General features: G+C 54.8%; 2 protein-coding genes across 2 annotated transcripts; one reads left to right on the forward strand and one right to left on the reverse strand.

The window, feature by feature from the left end:
* Positions 1-1,052: 1,052 nt before the first annotated feature.
* Positions 1,053-7,701, reverse strand: TLCD2 (TLC domain containing 2). Its single transcript, XM_063174245.1, is given in 7 exon segments — positions 1,053-2,341; positions 4,247-4,329; positions 4,810-4,892; positions 5,238-5,541; positions 5,544-5,691; positions 6,248-6,327; positions 7,380-7,701. Coding segments are annotated over 7 exon segments (1,440 nt in total). The 3' UTR covers positions 1,053-1,921.
* A 4,890-nt stretch (positions 7,702-12,591) lies between these two features.
* On the forward strand, positions 12,592-19,019 carry LOC134427692 (apoptosis-inducing factor 3-like). The gene is made up of 18 exons (XM_063173740.1): positions 12,592-12,653; positions 12,720-12,829; positions 12,923-13,032; positions 13,420-13,464; positions 13,562-13,643; positions 13,766-13,878; positions 14,537-14,623; positions 14,794-14,885; positions 15,053-15,183; positions 15,715-15,830; positions 16,207-16,278; positions 16,626-16,689; positions 16,790-16,866; positions 16,950-17,067; positions 17,749-17,847; positions 18,213-18,288; positions 18,687-18,791; positions 18,914-19,019. Exons 1-18 carry the CDS (start codon positions 12,592-12,594, stop codon positions 18,954-18,956), a joined length of 1,602 nt encoding a protein of 533 aa, XP_063029810.1. The 3' UTR covers positions 18,957-19,019.
* The last annotated feature ends 1,357 nt before the right edge of the window (positions 19,020-20,376 follow it).

Consider the following 20,376-nt stretch of genomic DNA (forward strand, 5'->3'; position numbering starts at 1 on the left):
GTGGGTGCGTTTAATGTGTTGTCAGGTCTCAGGGCTGGCTCTTGCCTTAGGGCTTTCCATGGGAACAGGGGTTTGTTCTGGAAGGAAATTGGATGGGGTTGGAGCAGGGGTGGTTCCCTGATGGAGATGCCCCTTCCAGATCCATGGTCCCCTATATGGTGGGAACAGAGAGGTGAGTCCTTCCCAAAGCCTTTCCAGCCAAGGCTGTGGCGCTTCCCATGGGGATGGACAAGCACAGGGCATCCCCACGTCCGACCTCGGTGACCTGCAAAGCCGCTGCTTATCCCACCTTAGCCCTGTGGGAAAACCACGGCGGATTAAGAGGAGCCCAAACCAGGCTCCCCTGGTGCCCAGCCCCACGTGCCAGGGGTACAGGGCATCCATGTGACAGCAGGAATGTGGGAACACAATCCAGGCCTTGAGAAACACCCCGGCTGTGGGCAGAGGCAGCGTTTTCAGCTGTGCTAAGGACAAGGATCACTGCAGCAGCTCCTGGCAAATTTGGAATATGTGAGTCAAACCAAAGAGAAAGCCCTGGGGGAGAGTTCTGCTCCAGCTGGGAGCTGTGAGGGGCACACAGGCACCTCAGCACTGCTTGAGGTGACACATCCAAACCTGGAGGAGTTGTGCCCAGCACCTGGAAGCTTCCCTGCACTCCACAAATAGAAATATAAGCAGCTTTGGGCACACATTGTCTCCAGCCTCACACTGCCCATGGATCACTCATGTTTTCCCTGCCCAGCAGGAATGTGTCTCCATCTCAGAACACGTGCCACCCTCTGTGAGCAGTGCCTGCTCCTCAAACCAAGGCAGAGATTTTGTGTTAAAGCTCATTTGCCACACAAAGGAAACGTGACTGAGCCGGTGGATTTCTCCAGACTGGCTCACGTAACTCCACATGGGATGATCCTGTTATGTACACAGTGCTGGGCTGCTGGGGAGCAGTCCAGTGTGAATCAGTGAGGAAATGTGGGGTGGAAGAACATTTAAAAGCCTTCATCTTCCTCCACAGAAAGGAGAGAGGTAGGGGGAAAAAAACCCAACAAGAGAGGTAGAGTGTGCCAGTGTACAGTGTATTTTCACTCCATGGCAGGGAGACACGGGGTAAGGACTGTGCTAAGTGACAGCCCCAGAGTGGGCTGGGGGATGAGTCCTTTTGTCCCCTCTCAGTCCTTTCCCCTCAAGCCACTTCATTTTGCAGCCATTGATTAAAAGCTCGTGTTAGTAGGAGCCTTTGCTGCCGGGTGAGAGCGTTACCCCGGGCTCTGCAGCACAACCTGGCACTCCCCAATCCTAAAAAGTGCCTGAAAACCCCACATCTGTGGGAAGTGACCACTACACAGCATCCTCCTGCCAGCCACTCGTGCTCTCCCACCCTCATTTGTGGGCACTTAAATTATCTGGGGACAAAACATGGAAAAAGCTCCATTGTCAGCAGAGGTTGGGGCTGATCCTGACCTGCACCCCACAGTGACCACCCAGCCAGGTGGGACAATCTCCTCAGGGAGGGCTCGTCAATGCAGGGCTTGGTTTTCACTGGCCATCACCCTGAAGGCAAAACCTTGGAGCCTGTCTTGCTGGTGCTGTTCTACAGAGAAGCCACAGAGAGCTCAGTGATCCGTGGCTGACGCTGGGGGCTGGAAACACCCTGTGGTGTTGGGATGTCTGGAAGAGCAGTGAGGAAACAGCATTGCTCTGCCCCCTTCTCACCTCAGTGGCGCCTCAGGGAGCCTCTCTGGGCAGCTCCCAGCTGTCCAACCACATCATCCAAAAGCGGGGAGCAGAGCCTGGTCCATGAGCACCTCCTTGCTGTGCAGGGCCACGAGCAAAGCCTGGGTGCTCTGTTAGTGCAGCCCCGGCCTGCAAGGTGCTGAAACAGCCGCGTTCACCTTCAGTGCTCCATGGGCTCACAGGGGAGGGGCTATTCCTCCTTGTCCTGCCCTTCCTCCTTCTCCTGCTGCTCCTCTTTCTCCTGCCCTTCCTCTTTGTCGCGCCGGGCCTTGAGGAAGTCGCTGCGCAGCAGGCGGTAGAAGAGGACGATGTTCATGGGCGTCATGATTGCCATGCCCGCCGTGCCCACGGCGTAGGCGGCCGCGGGCACGTTGTGGCGGTTGAGGAAGAGCCAGCGGCTCATCCAGGCCAGCGTGGCCATGCGGAACACCACGTAGGTGCCCAGGTTGACCAGGCTGTTGAGGCGGTAGCAGGGCGTGCGCACCAGGTTGGCCATGAGCAGGATCTGCCGCAGGTGCAGGAAGATGGAGTTGATCTCCACCAGCAAAGCCACGAGGGCGAAGCCCACGTACTGGTGGAGCAGCACGGCGATTCCAAAGCAGATGATCACCTGGCAAGGAGGGAGAAGAGGGGCTGAGCCCAGGGGGTGGTTGCCCTCAGCTGCTGCAAGCTGGAACCCCTTGGGCACCGCGTGGAGCAGAGGTGGGAAGGATCATCACAGCAGTGCTATCCCTGCAGCTTTTTCCTGGGTAAACTGTGGCTCTTTCCTGGGTAAAATGTGGCTCTTTCAGAGCAGAGAGTTGCCCTGAGCACAAGCACCAAAGCTGTGAGGTCAGGAAATGTATTTAAGTTAAAACATTGTATTTAAGTTAAAATTCTCCTGTGAGGTGCCAGAGGACAGGTTTGGGTGTCCAACACAAAACCAGCACTGCAGGATCTCACCTGCTGAGCAGAGGGCCCGGGCTCTGGCTGTCCTGCACTCAAACCAGAGCGGGTTTGGGCTGTCCCTGAGTGTCCCTCCTCATCATTGCAGGAAACCTGAGTGGGTTTTTTTGTTCCAGTGGGAAGAGAAGGAAACAGCTGAGCCCCAGGCTGGCTGAGGAGACAAAGCAGCCTGACCTAACCCTGCTGTTGTGGCCTGGAGAATGCAGCCAGTTGCAGCCAAGCAGGTTTTTCCACAGCCAGTGAATGGACAGGAAGGGAGACTGTAGCTCAGGGCTACGGTTGCTGCTGGCTCAGGGATTGTCCCCAGGACAGGGATTAGGTGGCTTTGGTGTGTCAGAGAGCCCCCTGAAGCACTCTGGGGCTGTTTGGGACAGGATTCCTGCCCCGCACCCTCCCTGCCAGGCAGGGGGACAGGCTCTGCCTGCCCACGCTCCAGCACACTCAGTCCTTTCTTTGGTTCATGCCATTAATGCTGTTCTCTGTATGGGCTCTGTAATGAGATTATCTGCTCCCTGCTCGTTAAGTCACTGTCTTGGCTTGAATTAGCTCCATTGTGGAGATGAACTTTTGGCTCACCAGCAGCAGCCAGCAGAGCCCCAGGGCTCACTGACAGAGCAGGTCTGACTGCCCCTCTCATCCCAGGTGAGTGCCAGCACTGTCCCTGTCCCCCTCCCCAGGCCCTGCACAGCCCTGAGCCTCCCCTGCACCCTGCAGCATCTCCACTGCCCAGCTCCAGGCTGTGCCACCCCCCTGCCCTGCAGCATCCACAGCCTCAGCAGCACAGAATTGTTTGGGTTGGGGAAAACACTCCAGCACCTGGACAGAGATAAACTCACAGAGGGCACAGCAGAACAGGCAGGGGGCACTGGAGTGGGGGTCCTGCATCCCAGCTGCTCCAGCCACACCAGAAAAGCACCCCGGGGAGGGAGGTGGATGGAGGGGATGTGCAGCCCTTGCTCAAGAGGGCAAGAGCCACAGGAGATGAGCTGCTCACTGTGCCAGAGGGGACACCGGGGTCACTGCTGTCAGTGACACTGTTGTGGATCAGCCCATACTCTGTACACATGTTGTTTCCTACTCTATTGGGACACACAAGACAGGTGATGGACTTTGGATGTGATTAGCGTAAGATGTTTGATAATCAGGATGCCTTGGCAAGAACAAACAGAGCTGAAAATTAAATCAGTCTGGAAAGAAAATTACATCAAGTTCTGCAAGCAAGAGATGTTGTAAAATGTATAAGTTTGTTTATGTGATGATTAACCCAATCATTGTAATAAAAACTTACTAGCCATCCTAGAATGGTATATAAGCATATGTAGTCTGCAATGAATTTGGATTCTGACCAGCATTCAGTCTCCCCATCTCTCTCATCATCACTGATACCACCCGATTTTTGGGAGACCCTCTAAGAGTCCTGCAGGACCAAGAGGAGCTCCAGGCCCTGCTGTCTGGGCCCCTCTCCCCAGGAAATAAAATCACACTTTGGAGCAGGCAGCGAACAACACAAAACAACAGCAGGAGCCCCCGTGCCCAGCCTCCCAGGTGGTACCCGTGCAGGTGCACTCACCACAGAGTGATGAAAGAGCAGCTCCCAGGACTGATGAAGTTTCTGATTGCACAACATGTCCACAAAGTCTTCAATGAAATAGCCTGGGGTTGGGGAGTGCATGAACAAAAAGGGGGTCAGGAAGGGCTGTGCCAGCGAATCCCCCCCTGCCCCGCTGGGCTGGGCAGCCCCCCCGGGACCCGCTGGTTACATCCGTGTGGGTGGGGAGTCACACACAGCAAAAGGAGGAAATTGGTGCTTTGGGTCCCTCTGGCAATCACTCTGTAGGATGTGCTCCCAGGAGGAGGCACCAAGCAACTCCTCCAACCCCATGCGGGCACTTCTGGGGTGCCCCGAGCCCCGGCTCCCCCCGGGGCCGGTGCAGGGCAGCCCGGTGCCCATTAGCTCCTGGCTGCGGCTGCCGTGGGACAGAAAGGAGCCACTGTCCTTTGCCAAGAATAGCGCGATTGTTTGAGGTGCCTGAGACATCGCGACACGGCTCGGGGGGCTGGTGTCAGGCACCGACGAGCCCGTGAAGACCCTCGGGGGGACGGAACAGGGGACAGTCCATGGCCACACCTCACCTACAGACACGGCCACCAGGCTGTGCGCCCCGGGCGGGTGTGTGCCCACCAGGTCGTTGGACATCTCGGGGTGGAGGTAAAACCTGCGGGGAGAGAGGCTGTGAGTGTCGGGCAGTGCCTCCAGGTCCCCATTCCCCTGCCGGTGTCTTCATTACCCACCTGGTGCTGCCGACCCTCCTTGGAGAACCCCTGTTGCCCTGCTCCCCTCTCCTCCTGTTTTCCCTGGAGTCTCCCCATCCCCTGGTGCCTCGCACCTTCCTCCCTCTCTCAGCATCCCCATTCTGCAGGTCCTGACACTCCCCAGGGTCCCCAACACCCCCATTTCCATTCGCACCCCCTTGGCCGCAGCTTCCCCTCGGGGGATCCCTCGACGTCCCCGTTCCCTCCCGGTGTCCCGGTTCCCCCTGTGTCCCCGCGGTGCCGCTCACCCGGCCAGCGCCCCGCCGCCGCTGAGCACGCTGTGCGCCAGCGATGTCCAGATGTTGCGCCACTTCCAGCGGTTGCGCCGGGCCGAGGGCGGCGGTGGCACGAGCCGCTCCAGCCCCCGGTTCAGCAGGCGGAAAGCGGCGAAGGAACCGGCCACCACCAGCAGCCCCGGGCTGAAAGCCATGGGCATCCACCGGCCCGCCGGGCTCCCATGGGACCGGCCCCGCTGCCCGCCGGGCTCCGCCTCGCCCAGCCCCGGGGCCCGCCCTGGGCACCGGCACCGCCCGCCGGCACCGCCCTGCCCTGCCCGCATCACCCCCGAGCCGAGGGAAAGCGCCGGGGGCCGCCCCGTCGGGGAGCGGGACACCGGGAGCGGGATAACGGGAACGGAGCCCCCGGGGATGTTCCCGCCTGCCCCGGCACCGCACGGCACAAGCGGCGCCAGCCCGGAGCCGGCTGAGCGTGGCACGGAGCGGGGAACGCGTGTCCGGTCCCCGTGCGGGAACTGGGACGCTTCCCTCGTTCCCCGGAGGCTCCTCCTCCGCCTGGTGGCCGAACGCTTCTCCCTCGGGGTGCTGCGGCCGGGGGTCCCTCACCCCAAAGCGTCCCCGGCAGGTGATGCCCGTCGCTGTTTCCTTGGGCAGGAGCGCTCCGAGCGCCGCTCACCGCGGCTCAGGATCCCCCAGATCACACCAGACCGCCGGGGCTGATCGCACATCAAGCACGGAAAAAGAACTGATTGCTTTGCCTAAAAACGCTCTGCCCACAGCACTGTTATCCCTTACTCCCCTATCCCACGTCCGATCCCGAGAAAAGCTCCCCGAAGTCTGGGATACCCCAGCTCTGCTGTCTGGAAGTTGTGGAAATTCACATCCTGTAGCCACAATTTTAGTTCTACCCTACAACTACGCTGCTTTTCCAGCTTCCCGTAATTTGATCGCTCCCTTGTTGCTTTTTGATGTCTCCAGCAGAAGCAGCCCTCGCTTCCCCTCCTGCCGCCGGGCTGAGTCACCGTGTACACACCGATTAATGTCAAACTCCACCTCTGCTTTGAGGTATTAATTTTGGATGAAATCTTCCACTTCCTCTTGGCTGAAACACAAGAGTGTGGAGACAGCTCTTAGTTGCTGTCCTGGCTTTGGGGTGACGGACACACAGAAACATCAAATACACACTGATGGAAGGGAGTCTGAGTGATTAAATCAAATTAGGGGATGGGTGAGGTTCTTTTCCAACCTAAATAATTCTGTGTTTCTATGATAGTCCCAACTGGTAAAAAAAGCATCTATTCATGCTGCACAAATTTGCTTAAAAGCCAGGCAAGACACTGCACTTTCATAACAGTTACGTGGCAGGGAGACAGTGCCTGGAGTAATAGGCAGCCCTGAGTGCTCAGGGGATTTTAAATAATCTCGTGTATTAGCAGTGGAAGGATCACACAGGCTAATCTGTTACTGAGAAGACCAAATGCAAAGACATTTTTGTTCAGCAGAAGATGTGCTGAGGAAAAGAGAGAGACATGCCTTGGAGACGTGCTGGGCTGCTCGGGGCACTGAGGAGAAAAATCATTTAACAATTAATCGAGGATAAAATTGCACAGAGCCGGTTTCCGAATGAGAAGTCATCTGCAGTGGTTTAACCTCAAAAAAAAAAATCTTGCCTGCCCTTTTCCCTGGTGACAACTCCTGCCTTCACCTTCCTGCAGGGAAAATCCCAGGCTGTGCAACGCCTGCAGCCCCAGCCCTGTTTCCTCAGGAGCTCCTCCATTTGTGTTTGTCCTAGAGATGAACATCCAGGGTTCGTGCACAGGAATAGTTAAAATGTTTCTGGAGGCTGGAGAGCTTTTACCTTCCACTTCTGCACGGCAGGAATTTAAGCCGAGATTAATTGAGCCTCTGGTTCAAGGACTTTGATCCCAATTGCTAGAGCACTACCAACAGTTACGTATAAACTACTTTTTGGGTCGTTTTAGCCCAGATTTTATTTAATTTATTTCCCATTGAGTTTCTTACAACCCCGATTCCAGCCTTTTTTCCTTCCTCTGCAGCAATGGCATTAACCGGGGGCGGTTTTGGAGCTGCAGACGTCCAAACCCAGTTACAAACAAGTCCCCTGACACCAGATCAGGCCAAAAAAATCCAAACCACACGCCACAGGCTCGGGGGCCAGGCTTGTCCCAAAAGAACCCGGAGGGAAGAAGAGCAGGGACGGGAACTCCCGGGCTCGGCTGCCACCAGAGGTCCCCGCACGCCCGCTGCGGAGCCGGGAGCCCGCTCCGATGGGATTCCTCATCCCCACCTTATTTGGAGACGCTGCCTTTTTCACCCAGATTTCCAGAAGTTTTCCGGCTGTCCCCAAACGACCTCGTTTTGCTGCGGGGATGCGGCTCAGGCCGGTGCCGGTGCCTGCTGCCAGCAGGGCAGGGGGAATCATTGCAGATCCCAGCAAGGACGTGCCCAGGTCCATCGCATAATCCCACAGTGGGGGCTCCCCAGCAGCAATCGGGGTGTAAATCGAGGGTACAGAATTTAATTAAATAGCTAGACAATCGTTTTTGTTTCCCTTTCCCAGGCTGGAGTTTCTCTGCGGCGCATTGGAGAGATACCCACTTTCCACAATTAAAAGCTGGCACTGAACTGAAAATTTAGTGATAATCCACCACAGGAGTTCTGCCAGCTGACCTCTGTCCTCCCCCCCAGATACTCTCCAACTACTCCTGAGTAGGGTTTTGGGTGTGTTTTTGCACTTCCACCATCCCTTACTTCAGGAGGAGCCCACTCTGCTCCCAGATTCCACAGAGGATTCACTGGAGCCAGGCACAAGTCTTGCTCCTGTTTTTGCAAAGCTTCCCTCCCTTAATCTGCCTCTCTGCATCCAGGGAGTCACAAAACCCATCTGCTCACCTAATGCCAGACCTGGCTCACACCTGAAGTAATCTGAGGAGTCCAAGAGCTCAAAACAAATCCAGTTTGGCTTCCAAACTTTAATTAGCTGTTGTCTCCGTGCCTCTCTAAACTGTGCCACCACTCTGTCTGCTGAGGCCATAAGAGGTCAGATGATGTAGGAATGCTTTGTGTATCCAGGAAGTCTGGAACTCCACACTCCTGAAAGGATCTGCTGTGCAAAATGCAGGTTCTGCCTGGCAAAGCATGCCCATGCATTGCAGAGACAGCTGTGGAGAGAGATGAAATCAATTCAAACTTCAGCATCCACCCCTTCCAGCCAGGTACACCTTAAGTGGTGTGGAGAAGCTGGATATTCTCCAGGTAGAACTTGCTATGGACACTGGAAAAAGGGATTTCGGTCTCTCAGCCACAGAGTTTACGGCAAGAAATGCCAAAAGTCAGCACTTGAGCCCTGACCTCAGGACCTGAGCTCACCTGGCAGAGGAAATCACCTGTGCTTGCACCACAGTGACCGTGCCCAGGTCTGCAAGCTCTCACTCCTGAGGGAAGCATTTTCCTTCCCCCCGGAGGGTTTGACCAGCACTGCAGGTGTTCTGCTGCCCAGGCTGCTCCACCTTCCTGAGACCATTCCTGGAATACCTGGAATGTCCCCTGGGAGCTTCCCAGAACCAGCAGGTTCTGGTGCCAGACGCCAGCTGCAGCCTGGCATGTGGGAATGCTCCCAAACCACCCAGGCACAGCCTGCTTTGATAAATGACCCCAGGGCAGCTTGATCTGGATGCTCTTCTTCTGCCCTTCCTTTTTCCCTGCATTGAAAGGATTTTTTTCCCCCCTCAGGACTTGGCACAAGGGATTCGTTGGAGAAACCTGTGTTGACAGCAGTGTCCCCAAGGATGCTGCAGGCTCAGCTGCTCCTCCAGGGCTGTGCTGGACCAGTGGCACAGAGGATGTGCTCCCTCCTCGCTCCAGCTGCACAGATATGCCATGGGATGGACAGAATTCCATTGGTGGCAAATCCCCCTTCAAGCTCAGCAGCATGGGCAGCTCCCCTCTGCTTTCTCTAGCTGTTGTGCTCCAAATGTTTTGACTTTCTGAACTGTCAATGTGCTGTTATTGGTAAGGTTTCGGGTTCCTTCTTTCCTTCCCCAGTGCTCACTGTGAAGCGGTGCCAGGTGTCTGCCAGGCCTGTGTCCCATCTCCCACCATCACCAGACATGAATGCTCAGGAAGAAAATGTGAAACATCACATATAATTATTCTTACCCTGTAAGCAAATTCGTTCTCACTAAATTTTCCTTTTCCCCGTCTTCTTCCCTTGTGGGATAAACATTTTTTCCCCTGTTTAATTCACCAGTCTCAAGCTTAAGTAATTTTTGATGAATATGGATGTGCTTCATGATTACATCATGATGCATTTACCACTACATGGGTTTTTTGTTTTTTTTTTTTTTTTTTTTTTTGCATTTCAGGCAGGTTAAGAATGAATCCTCCAAGGTGGAAGCACATCCCAAACCCCCACACACCCTCTGAGCCCACTCAATTCCTCCTGCTTTACAAACACCAGCACAGGAGCTTCCCCCCTGCATCTCCTGCTGCTGCTGGCTCCACAGCTTGGAACAGGTTGGGTTCCCTCCTGAATTCTCTCGTTATTAATATCACAAACCAAGCTGTTCTGAGAGCAGTGCCCCATTAATCACTCCAGCTCTGCTGCAGGTTTCACCTCGCTTCCTCTTCCTGCAGCTGAGCAGCTTCACTCCGTGGGTGCTGCTTGTTAAAATCAGTGGCAGAGCAGGGAAGGGCCCTGAGCTGGGGAAAAGGTGGGAAAAAGATGAATCCACACAGCCGTGGCACGAAAATGTGCTACTCCAGCTGATGGTGGTGGCAACTTGAAGGCAGGAAAGTTACACCCCTTAAATCTTTGCCTCTAAACTTGGGTTTTCAGCACTGGGGAGGCACAGCAGAAGGGAAGGTGTCTAATAAAACCCAAGGTCAGCTCAGCAGCTCGTGTGAGTCAGCACGATGTGGGTGGCAGATCTGCTCAGAGATGTCTGGTGCCCACCTGGGCTCTCTTTGTGGTTGAGGGCACCACTTCCCTTTCCTCTCTTCCTTCCTATGTTTAATCCTGACTTGTGCTGCAAGAAAAGGTCTAAAACCCTCTGAGTAACCACCTCTGGTTTACCTAAAAAAGGCCAAAAGGTGTTTACAGAGCACCTTCCTGAAAATCTGCCTTCAATCCCATCCCAGTCCCTCGAGGGCACGTTGTGTATTCCTGACACACACTCACATCCCCACAGCCAGCCCCCAGCTTCCCCTGACATCCAAAGCCCTTTTCCACTTTGTATCCTCTGTCTATCACCTTTCCAATATCCATTCTATCATCTTTGCCTCTGTCAAAGCATTTTGGTTTGCCCTTTCCTTTGCCCTTTCCAAAATCCTTTCCTGGGCGCTCGGCTGCGTCCATCAGCCAAATCTGCTGCTCAGCCCTGCAGTGCAAACATCCCTGCACAGGATCAAGCTCCACCTGCCTCATCCCAAGGCTGCACACCTCTTTGCCTGCTCTCTGCACATTTCCATCCGTGAGCAAACGCTTTTCCAGCCGTTTCTGCTGAGTCAGAGAACGCCCGGCGAGGGCTGCTGCTCCTCCACGTGGGAACGCGCTCCTGGGGAATAATTACACAGAGTTTAAATACGGACATTTGGCAGCCAAATTGCTTCACATTCCGGCTCCTGGCCAGGAGGGCAGAGCCCAGAAGCTGCTCATTGCTGCTGTGAGAAAATCCCTCATTCCTGTGGCCATCCGTGGGTGTGCAGAGCCCCGTGGGCCGGGCACAGCGGGGTCCTGGTACCCTGCTCATGGCTTGGAGGGTCCCATGAATTTTACTGCTTCCCAAATAATCCATCGTGCACTTACCCAGCATCCTGCACATGCCTTCTTCTGCAGGTGATGCCCACCAGAGGATTTTTATCCCCCCTGCTGCAGATCTCCTGTTCTGCAAGGGAGATGATGGAAGCGCGCTGTTGGTAACTTTTCTCCCCCCCCCCCCTTTAATTTTTTGAGGCATATTTTAAGTTGTGAAACATACTGACTGTGAAATAGAGATAAGAACACAAGAGGAGACACAAACAGTGTAGGTGTTACTCCCAGTTTTTTGCAACTCCCACTTTGTTGTAAAAATAGCCCAGCAAGCAGCACCCTGCTCCAAGGCATCCTTCACGGGCCAGGGGATGATGGAATTGTGTGCCTGGACACCAGTGGCTGAACCAGGAGCAGAGCTGGGATGCAAGGCACATGCAGAGCTGCTGGAAACTTCATGTTCCTTAAAAATCAACAGAGAAAAACCCTACCAAAAAAATAAAATTAAAGAATTTTAAGTGTTGTTAAAATATATAAAATGTAGCAATATCATTCCAAAGTGCTGCAAAAATACCTTGTGTTGAGCTGGAGCGCTTTCCACCAGGAAAAGGGGCAGTGGGAAGGAACCCTGGGATATCACTGAACCCCCTTGAGATTCTGGCCACGCTGCCCATGACGCACCCCACCTTCACACCACACCTGTGCCATAATTCCTGTGTGCCCTCGATTCTTTTGCAACTCTAAACCCCAGCAAAATACCTTTAATGAGGCCCGGGCCAGTTGCAGAAATCAGATAACGCTGCCTGGCAGGCAGCCTCTGCCAGGAGCTGCATCTCCTGACGGGTGGGAGCGTTGTGCAAGGAGGGGAGAGCATCACCAGCCGTGGGCTGGCAGCTCTGTGAGACACCAGGGTGGCACCTCGCAGGAGAAAGTCGCAGGCAGCAGCAGTGGTGGCTCTCTGACCTCGGGGACAGGTGCCTGAACCCCCCTGGCAGGAGCAGGTGAGTACCCAGAGATGCTTCTCCCAAAAAACCTGGGATGATGTAGTGGGGTTTGCAGGAGCAAGTCACCATCCTGCATCAAAATCTGCCTTAAATGATCTTCCCCTGCTCCATTTCTTGCCTTTTTTTCTCTGTAAAACAAAAAGGGAGATTCCTAATCAGCCTCTCAACGACTGCTAAGGCAGGGAGAGCACTAAGGACCAAGGGGGTTGGCTGTTTTCTAGCCCAGGAAGCATTTTGGGATGGGATTAGTGCTTTCAGGGCAATTCCCATGAGTAACATCTCCGCACAAATGTTGGAGAGGCTTTGGAGAGGCTGAAGCATCTCTTTAGACCAAATTTGAGGGAGACCCGGGCTGTGGCAGCAGCAGCAGCTCCCCATAAATAATTATATTTGTTTACAAGAGCCATTACCACATCTGCTCACTCACCCTGCGCTGCAGCTGAGTTCAATGGGGCTGGAAATGAGAAATGGGTTGATTCAGAGGAGAAAAGGCTGTTGGGTTTGGACAGAGAGTTACAAAAGGGGCGTTTGGAGGTAATTTTGGTGCTCCACCAGAAATTCGGGACCCTCTGAGCGCCTGCCTGAGCCCAGCATGGAGAGCAGTGACACCATCACTGAGGAGGTCTGCAGGGAGGACGACGTTGGGGACGGACAGTGAGTGCCTGGGGGGGCGCTGGGCACCTGGGGGGTTCTGTGCCCACCTCTGCTCCTCTCCCCCAGGCTCCTGGAGGTGACGGTGGCCGGGTACCCCGTGCTGCTGGTGAGGAACAGGAGGGAATTCCGAGCTCTGGGCAGCAAATGTCCCCACTACGGCGCCCCTCTGAGCAAAGGTAACCCCAGCTTGGGGCAGGGGGGGGGGTTTAAAACCACCTTGGGGAGGTTGGTTCTCATTGCCCAGCTTGGGTTGGGGGGGTCTCTTGCAGGGGTTTTGAGAGGGGAGAGGCTGCGCTGCCCCTGGCACGGGGCCTGCTTTAACATCAGGACTGGAGACATTGAGGAATACCCTGCTCTGGACTGCATCCCCTGCTTCAAGGTGAATTCTTGGCCTCCCAGCTGGGTGGGCTCACATTCATTCTCTTTCCCAAGCCCCCCCTGAGCACAGCTCTGTCACTGAGAGCTTCCACACAAGGGATGATTGTGGGATTAGGCAACTCCCTGCCCTAAAGCTCCTTTCAGTCCAAGGTGATGCCACAGATCCCAGTAGTCCTCAGAGCCAGCACAAGTGCTTTTGGAAAGAAAAAGAGGATTTACAGCTCTTCCTCAGTGCTCTTAGGATGAGGAGAAAAGCTCATGAGCTCCTCAGCTCCTCATGTGACACCCAAGATCAGAGCAGAGGCAGATGGCACACTGGACCAGGATCTCCCAGGAGAGCTCCTGCCACCACCTCATGGATGCAGCACTTAACAAACCTCTCCTTTAGGTGACAGTGGAAGATGGAAAGGTGTTCATTACAGCAAAAAAGAAGGTACTGACCTTACCTGCAGTCACTGAGCACAGGCAGTGCCTTGGGCTGCGTGTGACTTGAGCATTTTTCTTTTTCTATTTTTTTTTTTTTTTTGCAGGACCTGGAAAGCAGCCAGAGGGTGAAGGACACAAGCAGGAGGTGCCTCCTCAACAAGAACACGATGCTGCTGCTAGGGGGAGGTCAGTGGAGGCATCTGAGATCTGAGCTCTGCCCCCTCCACACACGCTGGGAGCACCAACCTCCTCCTCCTCCTCCTCCTCTTCCTCCTCAGTCAGAGGGCTGAGATGAGCCTCTCCTGCAGGCGTGGCTGCCCTGGTGTGTGCAGAGACTCTTCGCCAGGAGGGGTTCACTGGCAGGATCATCATGGCCACCAAGGAGAAGCACGTTCCCTATGACAAATCCAAGCTGAGCAAGGTGACAGTGCTCAGCAATGTGACAAGGGCACGCTCAGGGTGCAAATCAGGAGTGCTGAGGCATCCAGAAGGAATAGGTGTTGTCATCTTCTTGCAGGGGGTCCACGCTGTTGTCTCCTTATCACAAAAGCTTCACACTTTCTTAGTGTTTCTCCTCCAAGCACTGACTCTTTCTTCTTCACAAAGCATCCACCTGACTCCAGTTCCCTTCCCAACCAGCCACCCCACTCTTTTATAGCATCTTCTTCTCATTGCTTACACCTGTGACCTCTTCAAGTCAGGCCTGTTCCTAATCTTTGATAATTGGCCCAGCTGCAGCTCCTTAGGGGTGAGATTACTTTCTACACAGTCTTTATTTTCTTATATTCTATCCCCCCACAAATAGAGGTGTTATTTCCAGGAAAACTTCTTTTTCCTCCCAGAAAATCTCTGAGCAGAGTCAACGGGAGCTGATGTTTTTATCTCCTTTTGTTGAGCTCTTCCCTTAAAGTTTGATGGTTTTTCTGAGGTCACAAGGTGATGGGGATGGGGCAGTGTGGGGAGCTGTGATTCACTGATGTAAAATTCACCTCTTTTCCAAACTGACTCCACAAGGAACACTTCAGGAGAATTGCAGCCTCCAAGAAATGCTTCATTTCATACTTTTGTTGTGTTTCCAGGAAATGGACTTGAAAGCTGAGGATATCTACCTGAGGAAACCTGAATTCCTCCAGGCTCGGGGCATTGAGTTCTGGACAGAGAAAGAGGTACCAGAGCAGCTGGGCTCAATCCTCATGGGGAGGGTGAAACATCCATGGATGGAGCTGTGTGGGAAATGGGAGAGAGAACGCCAGCACCCCTCATATCTCCCCTGAGTGCCCAAAAACACAGGCAGGACAGGGGAACCTGTGAGATCCGTGCCCCCTCTCTCCTGCAGGCAGTGTCTGTGGATTTCCAGAAGCAGAAGGTTCGCTTCATGGATGGCTCCTCTCAGAAGTACCACCAGCTGCTCATTGCAACAGGCAGCCAGTGAGTGCACAGAGTGCTGGATTTTGGGCAGGGAGGGATGTAGAGGTGGAGGTAGGAGCTGAGGTGGGAGGGCAGAATGGAGTGACACAGCCGTGGGTTTGTGCTCCCTTCTCGTTCTTTGTTTAATTCACACCATGGAATGCATCTGGGTTCTCTCTCTCTTCCAGCTCTGGTTTCCTCAAAGTGCCAGGTGCAGACCTGCAGAACATCTGCACGCTCCAAACCCCAGAGGAGTCCAGCAAGATCCTGGAGCTGGCAACCGGGAAGAATCTGGTGATTGTGGGAGCCTCATTCATAGGTACCAGGCTGGAGTGGGCGTCAGACCCTCAGTGACAGCCCCCAAACCCCCTTCTGGTTCATGTGCACATTAACTGGAGGCCCTCAGGGGAGGGATGTTCCTTTTCCACCCAGCTGGGATCCTCCCTGGAGCTGCTGGGGGTGTGAGTTACACAGCACACACTCATCTTTTCCTCTGATAGCCAGAAACTTGGAGAGCTATAAACAATTGCTACACATGGACAGAGGGAAATGTGCCTTGTGGAAAGGTCACTGTCCTCCAGAGGAGCTGGATTCCCCAGAAGCACTGGGAAAGCAAGGGGCTAAGGCACAGAAAGGGAGTTTTATGGACAAAACCAGGAGCTGTTCTTTGCATCTCCCAAAATCCAGGAGAACAAAGAAAGGGGGGGAGCTGAACACCTCAGAAATGCACAGCAAAGCAGCTCAGGCACTGGCAGCACGTCAGATTTGCTGTCTGGAAGGGGAGAAGGGTTCCAGGGGTGCAGGTTGGTGCTTGCAGCAGGCTTACCTCGGGCATGCCTCTTCCCTGCAGGGATGGAGGTGGCTGCCTTCCTCTCAGACAGGGCTGGAACCATCTCCGTGGTGGAGAGAGAGCAGTTCCCCTTCCAGCACGCCCTGGGTCCCCAGGTTGGAGGCGTTGCCATGAAGGTGAGCAGAACCTGGGGCTGATTTCTGGCATGGAGAACACACAGGGGAAGGGAGAGAGAGAGAGCCAAGCAGCCCCAGGATCCACATCAGCCCAGGAAACCTCGCCCCTGTGCTGAGTCACAACCCTGCGTGCCCAGCCTCAGTGCTCACCCACACAGGGCTGCTCCCAACCTTCCCCTCATCAATTCCTCACCCCAAACCCACCTCTGACAGAGAAAAGCCAGGCTGTGTGTGCCTGCAGCAGGCAGGGACACAAATGGAGTCTCCCTGCAGGCTGGAGCAGCAGCAGCAGAGCTGCCTGCCTGGCTTTTGGCTGGCTACAGCTGTTTTTATAGCCTGGAATTTCCTAATGAATACTCAAACCAGTCCTTTTCAGATGCTGCAAAATAAAGGGGTGAAGTTCCACATGAAAACAGAGCTGTGTGAGCTGAAAGGAAAGGATGGAAAGGTCAGTCCTGCCTTTGTGATCCCTGAACTGCTAATTTTAGGGGGAAAAAAATCCCAAGTTGAGATATAACCCAGTGCCTACATCAGGCTTTCCTCTCCCATGTCTAGACCCTCCCTTCCTTTTCACTGAGCACAGCTCTGGGCTCAGAGGGCACCAGTGAAATGTTCCTATCCCAGGGACAACAGCGTGATTTTCTTTTACATTCCCAGCAACACACATCAGCTGGACAAGGTGATCCCAACCTGGGGGAGAGAAAAAAAGACAGCAAAGAGCCAAGCAGCAGGGAGGCTGTGGGAATTAGGACAGAGGTTTTAACTCTTTATTAATGACCTTTCCCTCTTCCCCAGGTCACAGAGGCTGTCCTTGCCAACGGAGAGAAGCTCCCTGCAGATGTGGTGGTGGTGGGGATAGGTGAGAGCCCTGGGCTCGCTGGATGCTCTCCCCATTCCCAAATTTCCTCCCTGTCCCTGCAGAATTTCTCTGAATCTCACCCCTGCTCCTCTCCCCGCAGGCTCAATCCCCAGCTCAGCCTTCCTGAAGGGCACCTCCATTGCCAGAGATGCCAAAGGTGCCATCCTGGTGGATCTGGTGAGTGCCAGCTGAGCACCCCGCTCACTCCCCACCCCTCCCCTCCCATCAGTGCACTAATTAATTGCCTTCTGCCCAATTAGCACATGCAAACCAACATCCCCAAGGTCTTCGCTGCAGGGGACGTGGTGACCTTCCCAGTGGCACTGCTGGGTGGGGACAGGTCCAGCATCCACCACCAGCAGGTGGCTGAGGCCCATGGTGAGTGAGGGACACTGCTGTCATCTTATTGCAAAATTTCCATACCTTCTTGGTGATTTCTCATGGACAACTCCTCACAGCACTGATTCCTCCTATTGCTATTCCTCCTCCTCCTTCTTCTCCTCCTCCTCCTCTTCCTCTGTCATCATCTTCTTCTTCTCCTCCTCTTCCTCCGTTGTCTTCTTCTTCTCCTCCTCCTCTTCCTCCATTGTTGTCATCATCATCTTCTTCTTCTTCTCCTCCTCCTCTTCTTCTCCTTCTCCTCCTCCTCCGTTGTCTTCTTCTTCTCCTCCTCTTCCTCCATTGTTGTCATCGTCATCATCATCTTCTTCTTCTTCTCCTTCTCTTCCTCCTCCTCCTCCTCCTCCTTCTTCTCCCAAACAAACTCCATCTCTCTCCTCACCCAGCTAACCCACTCTTTTTTAGCACTCATCCTCACTGGACACAGCTGTGGCCTGTTAAGGGCAGGCCTGTTTCTTATTTTTGATGATTTGTACAGCTACAATTCCTCAGGGTGAGACTATTCTCTTACATTCTGTCCCCCCACAGGACTCGTCACCTTCCAGCTCCCTCAGAGAAGGGAATGGCACAGAGGAGGGACAGCAGGGCACACAGGGAGCAGTTTTTTATTTTATTTTATTTTATTTTAAGAGCAGTGTTGAGTGTGTTGGTTGCTCCCAGGTCGCTGTGCTGCCCTGAACATGCTGGGCAGAGGGGAGGAGCTGCACACTGTTCCTTACTTCTGGAGCACCTTGCTTGGGAAGAGCATCCGCTATGCAGGTAGGGAGGGGCACAGAGGGGAACAGAGGAATCCCTTCCACCAGCTGGGTCTGGGGGTGGGTGCAGAGGTCACCTGGAGCAGCTCAGGCTCTGGAGTGGCTGCCATGGTGAGTTTGAGCCCTGGAGTTCACCCACAGCTCTTGTTCTTTGCTGATCTACGGCGGGTTTGGAGGTCACAGAGGAAGAACATCTCTCTCCAAACCAAGGAGAGGCTCAAAGTCAGTTCTGCCTGTCCAGGGCCCTCATGTCTGCTCCAGCCCTGTCCCAGCCCCAGTACTGTCCCCTCTGTCCCCACCATGCTGTTTCTGAGGTGGTTTGGGTGCAATCTGCTGTGCCAGGGCTCCTGAGCAGGCTCTCTCCCCCAGGCTGTGGGAAGGGATACACGGACACTGTGGTGAAGGGCAGCCTGGAGCAACAGAAATTCCTCCTGTTTTACATCAGGTGAGTGAACCCACGGCCAGCCCACGTCCTGGAAACAGGCACAGCCCTTTCTCTCACAGCTGCAGGGATCCCACAGAGGCTCCACATCCCCCCTGTGCAGCTGCTGGGTGCTGAACCAGAGAAAAACCAAAGCAGGGCAGGGAAGGAGAAGAGAATGAACTCAAACGACGGCACCAGCTGGGCAGAGAGCCTGGGACACATCTCTGCCTGTGCCCCAGTGCTGCCAGGCTCAGTGCCCAGCTCCCAGCAGTGCCAGGCTGTGTGCCACCAGTGCCTGTGCATCCTGCAGCAGCAGCCAGCCTGCCCTGGGCCCTGTGGGGCACAGCTGCTCCCTGTGCCACGGGGCTGCTGAGCTGTGTGCCCTGAGGAGACCCACACTCTTCCTCTTTCCATGCCAGGGATGGCCATGTGACTGCAGCTGCCAGCCTCGACTGCGACCCCATGGTGTCCCTGATTGCAGAAGTGTTGTACGTGGGGAAACAAATCTCCAAAGAAGAAGCAGAGTGAGTGGCACCCTGACCCAGCTGCTGGGCGGCTCTGTGCTGTCCCACACCAGCAGAGCCCACTGAGAGACACAAACCCTAAAGGAATCACTGCAAACCCCCATCCCACCTCTCGTTTGCAGGGCCTGTGACATTGGCAGCATCACCTCGCTGGCACAGAGCTGAGTTTGGCGTGTGGCACTCACAACCAAGCGCCAACTGCTCCACACCCTCCCACCGTGGTGCAATAAAACCATCAGCAAAGCTGAGCCCAGCCCCTGCATTCTGTGCTTGCAGACAGCCCTTGTGCTGGGCAAAGCTCAGCAGAGCTCTGTGCTGGGTAAGAGGAGGGGGCCCACGGCCTGGGGCTCAGCAGCCACCCCTCATGCACAGATTCACCAGCCAGAGACACAGCAGCTCCTTCCCTGCCGGCAGGGAGCTCTCATTTAGCACACCGGTCACGCTGACCTTCTCCTCTGCAAAAACACATTTTCCCAGCGAGGGGAGCTGTGACCGAGACGAGCTGCTCCTCTCCGAGCAGGGATCGAGGTGGGCTCTGTGCAGGAACTCGCACAGAATGCCCTGCCCCTGAGGACACAGGGATGCCACCCGAGCTCAGGGCCAGCAGCACCTGCTGGCAGGGTCACTGCTGCCTGGAACGTGACATTCCGGCAGAGAAATCCCTGATCCAGCCCTCCCTGCTGTGTGCCTGCATGCTGGATGCCTGGAGGAGGTGGCCAGACGCTAGAGGAAAGAGTCACCGGGGTTTTGCACAGCCAGGGCTGTGCTTTCTACAGGAAGCCTTGCACTTACTCACCAGTCACATGGGGCTGTGCAGGAGGAAGGGTAAGTCCCAGGAGCTGGGCAAGTTCCCACAGGGACACTCAGTGACAGCCCAAACCCGCTCTGGTTTGAGTGCAGGACAGCCAGAGCCCGGGCCCTCTGCTCAGCAGGTGAGATCCTGCAGTGCTGGTTTTGTGTTGGACACCCAAACCTGTCCTCTGGCACCTCACAGGAGAATTTTAACATAAGTGCAATGTTTTACATTTCCTGGTATGGTGCTTGTGCTCAGGGCAACTCTCTGCTCTGAAAGATCCACAATTTACCCAGGAAAGAGCCACAATTTACCCAGGAAAGAGCCGGGTTTCAGCAGCACAGGGTGTTCCTTCACGCCAGGGGAGGTTTGTAGATTTGTGAGGCACACGGAGCACACAGCACATACACACATCAGAGGAGGGGGAGCACGGCCCAGGAGCTGCTCCTCCCTGCCCTCAGGCACCCTCCACCATCACTTTCTGCCCCTCCATGCACTCCAGGATGTGCTGGGCACTGAGCAGGTGCCAGCTGCCCTGCATGGACTTGCAGCAGGGCAGCTGTGGGTGAGAACCACCCCAAAGAAACCCAGCTCCTCGTAGCCAACAGCAAGAACACACCAAGCACAGCGGCTTCATAGACCCCAGGACAACAGATTTATTCTACTTGTACCACTTAATGGACACCAGGCCACTTTGTGTGCTTTGCTGGGTGCCAGAGCTTGGGAGCAGCCCTGCCTTGGGCAGGCAGATGGAGTTGAGATTGTGCAGACATTTCAGCACAGGGCTGTTCC

Source organism: Melospiza melodia, chromosome 21 (genome assembly GCF_035770615.1).
Source record: "Melospiza melodia melodia isolate bMelMel2 chromosome 21, bMelMel2.pri, whole genome shotgun sequence".
NCBI classification, from domain to species: Eukaryota; Metazoa; Chordata; class Aves; order Passeriformes; family Passerellidae; genus Melospiza; species Melospiza melodia.

Bases quoted from the DNA above. Each gene is read 5' to 3' on its own strand.
- LOC134427692 (XM_063173740.1), top strand. From the start codon at position 12,592: ATGGAGAGCAGTGACACCATCACTGAGGAGGTCTGCAGGGAGGACGAC. The intron at 13,465-13,561 runs GTACTGACCTTA...TTTTTTTTGCAG, and splicing joins TCATTACAGCAAAAAAGAAG to GACCTGGAAAGCAGCCAGAG. The intron at 16,279-16,625 runs GTCAGTCCTGCC...CCTCTTCCCCAG, and splicing joins TGAAAGGAAAGGATGGAAAG to GTCACAGAGGCTGTCCTTGC.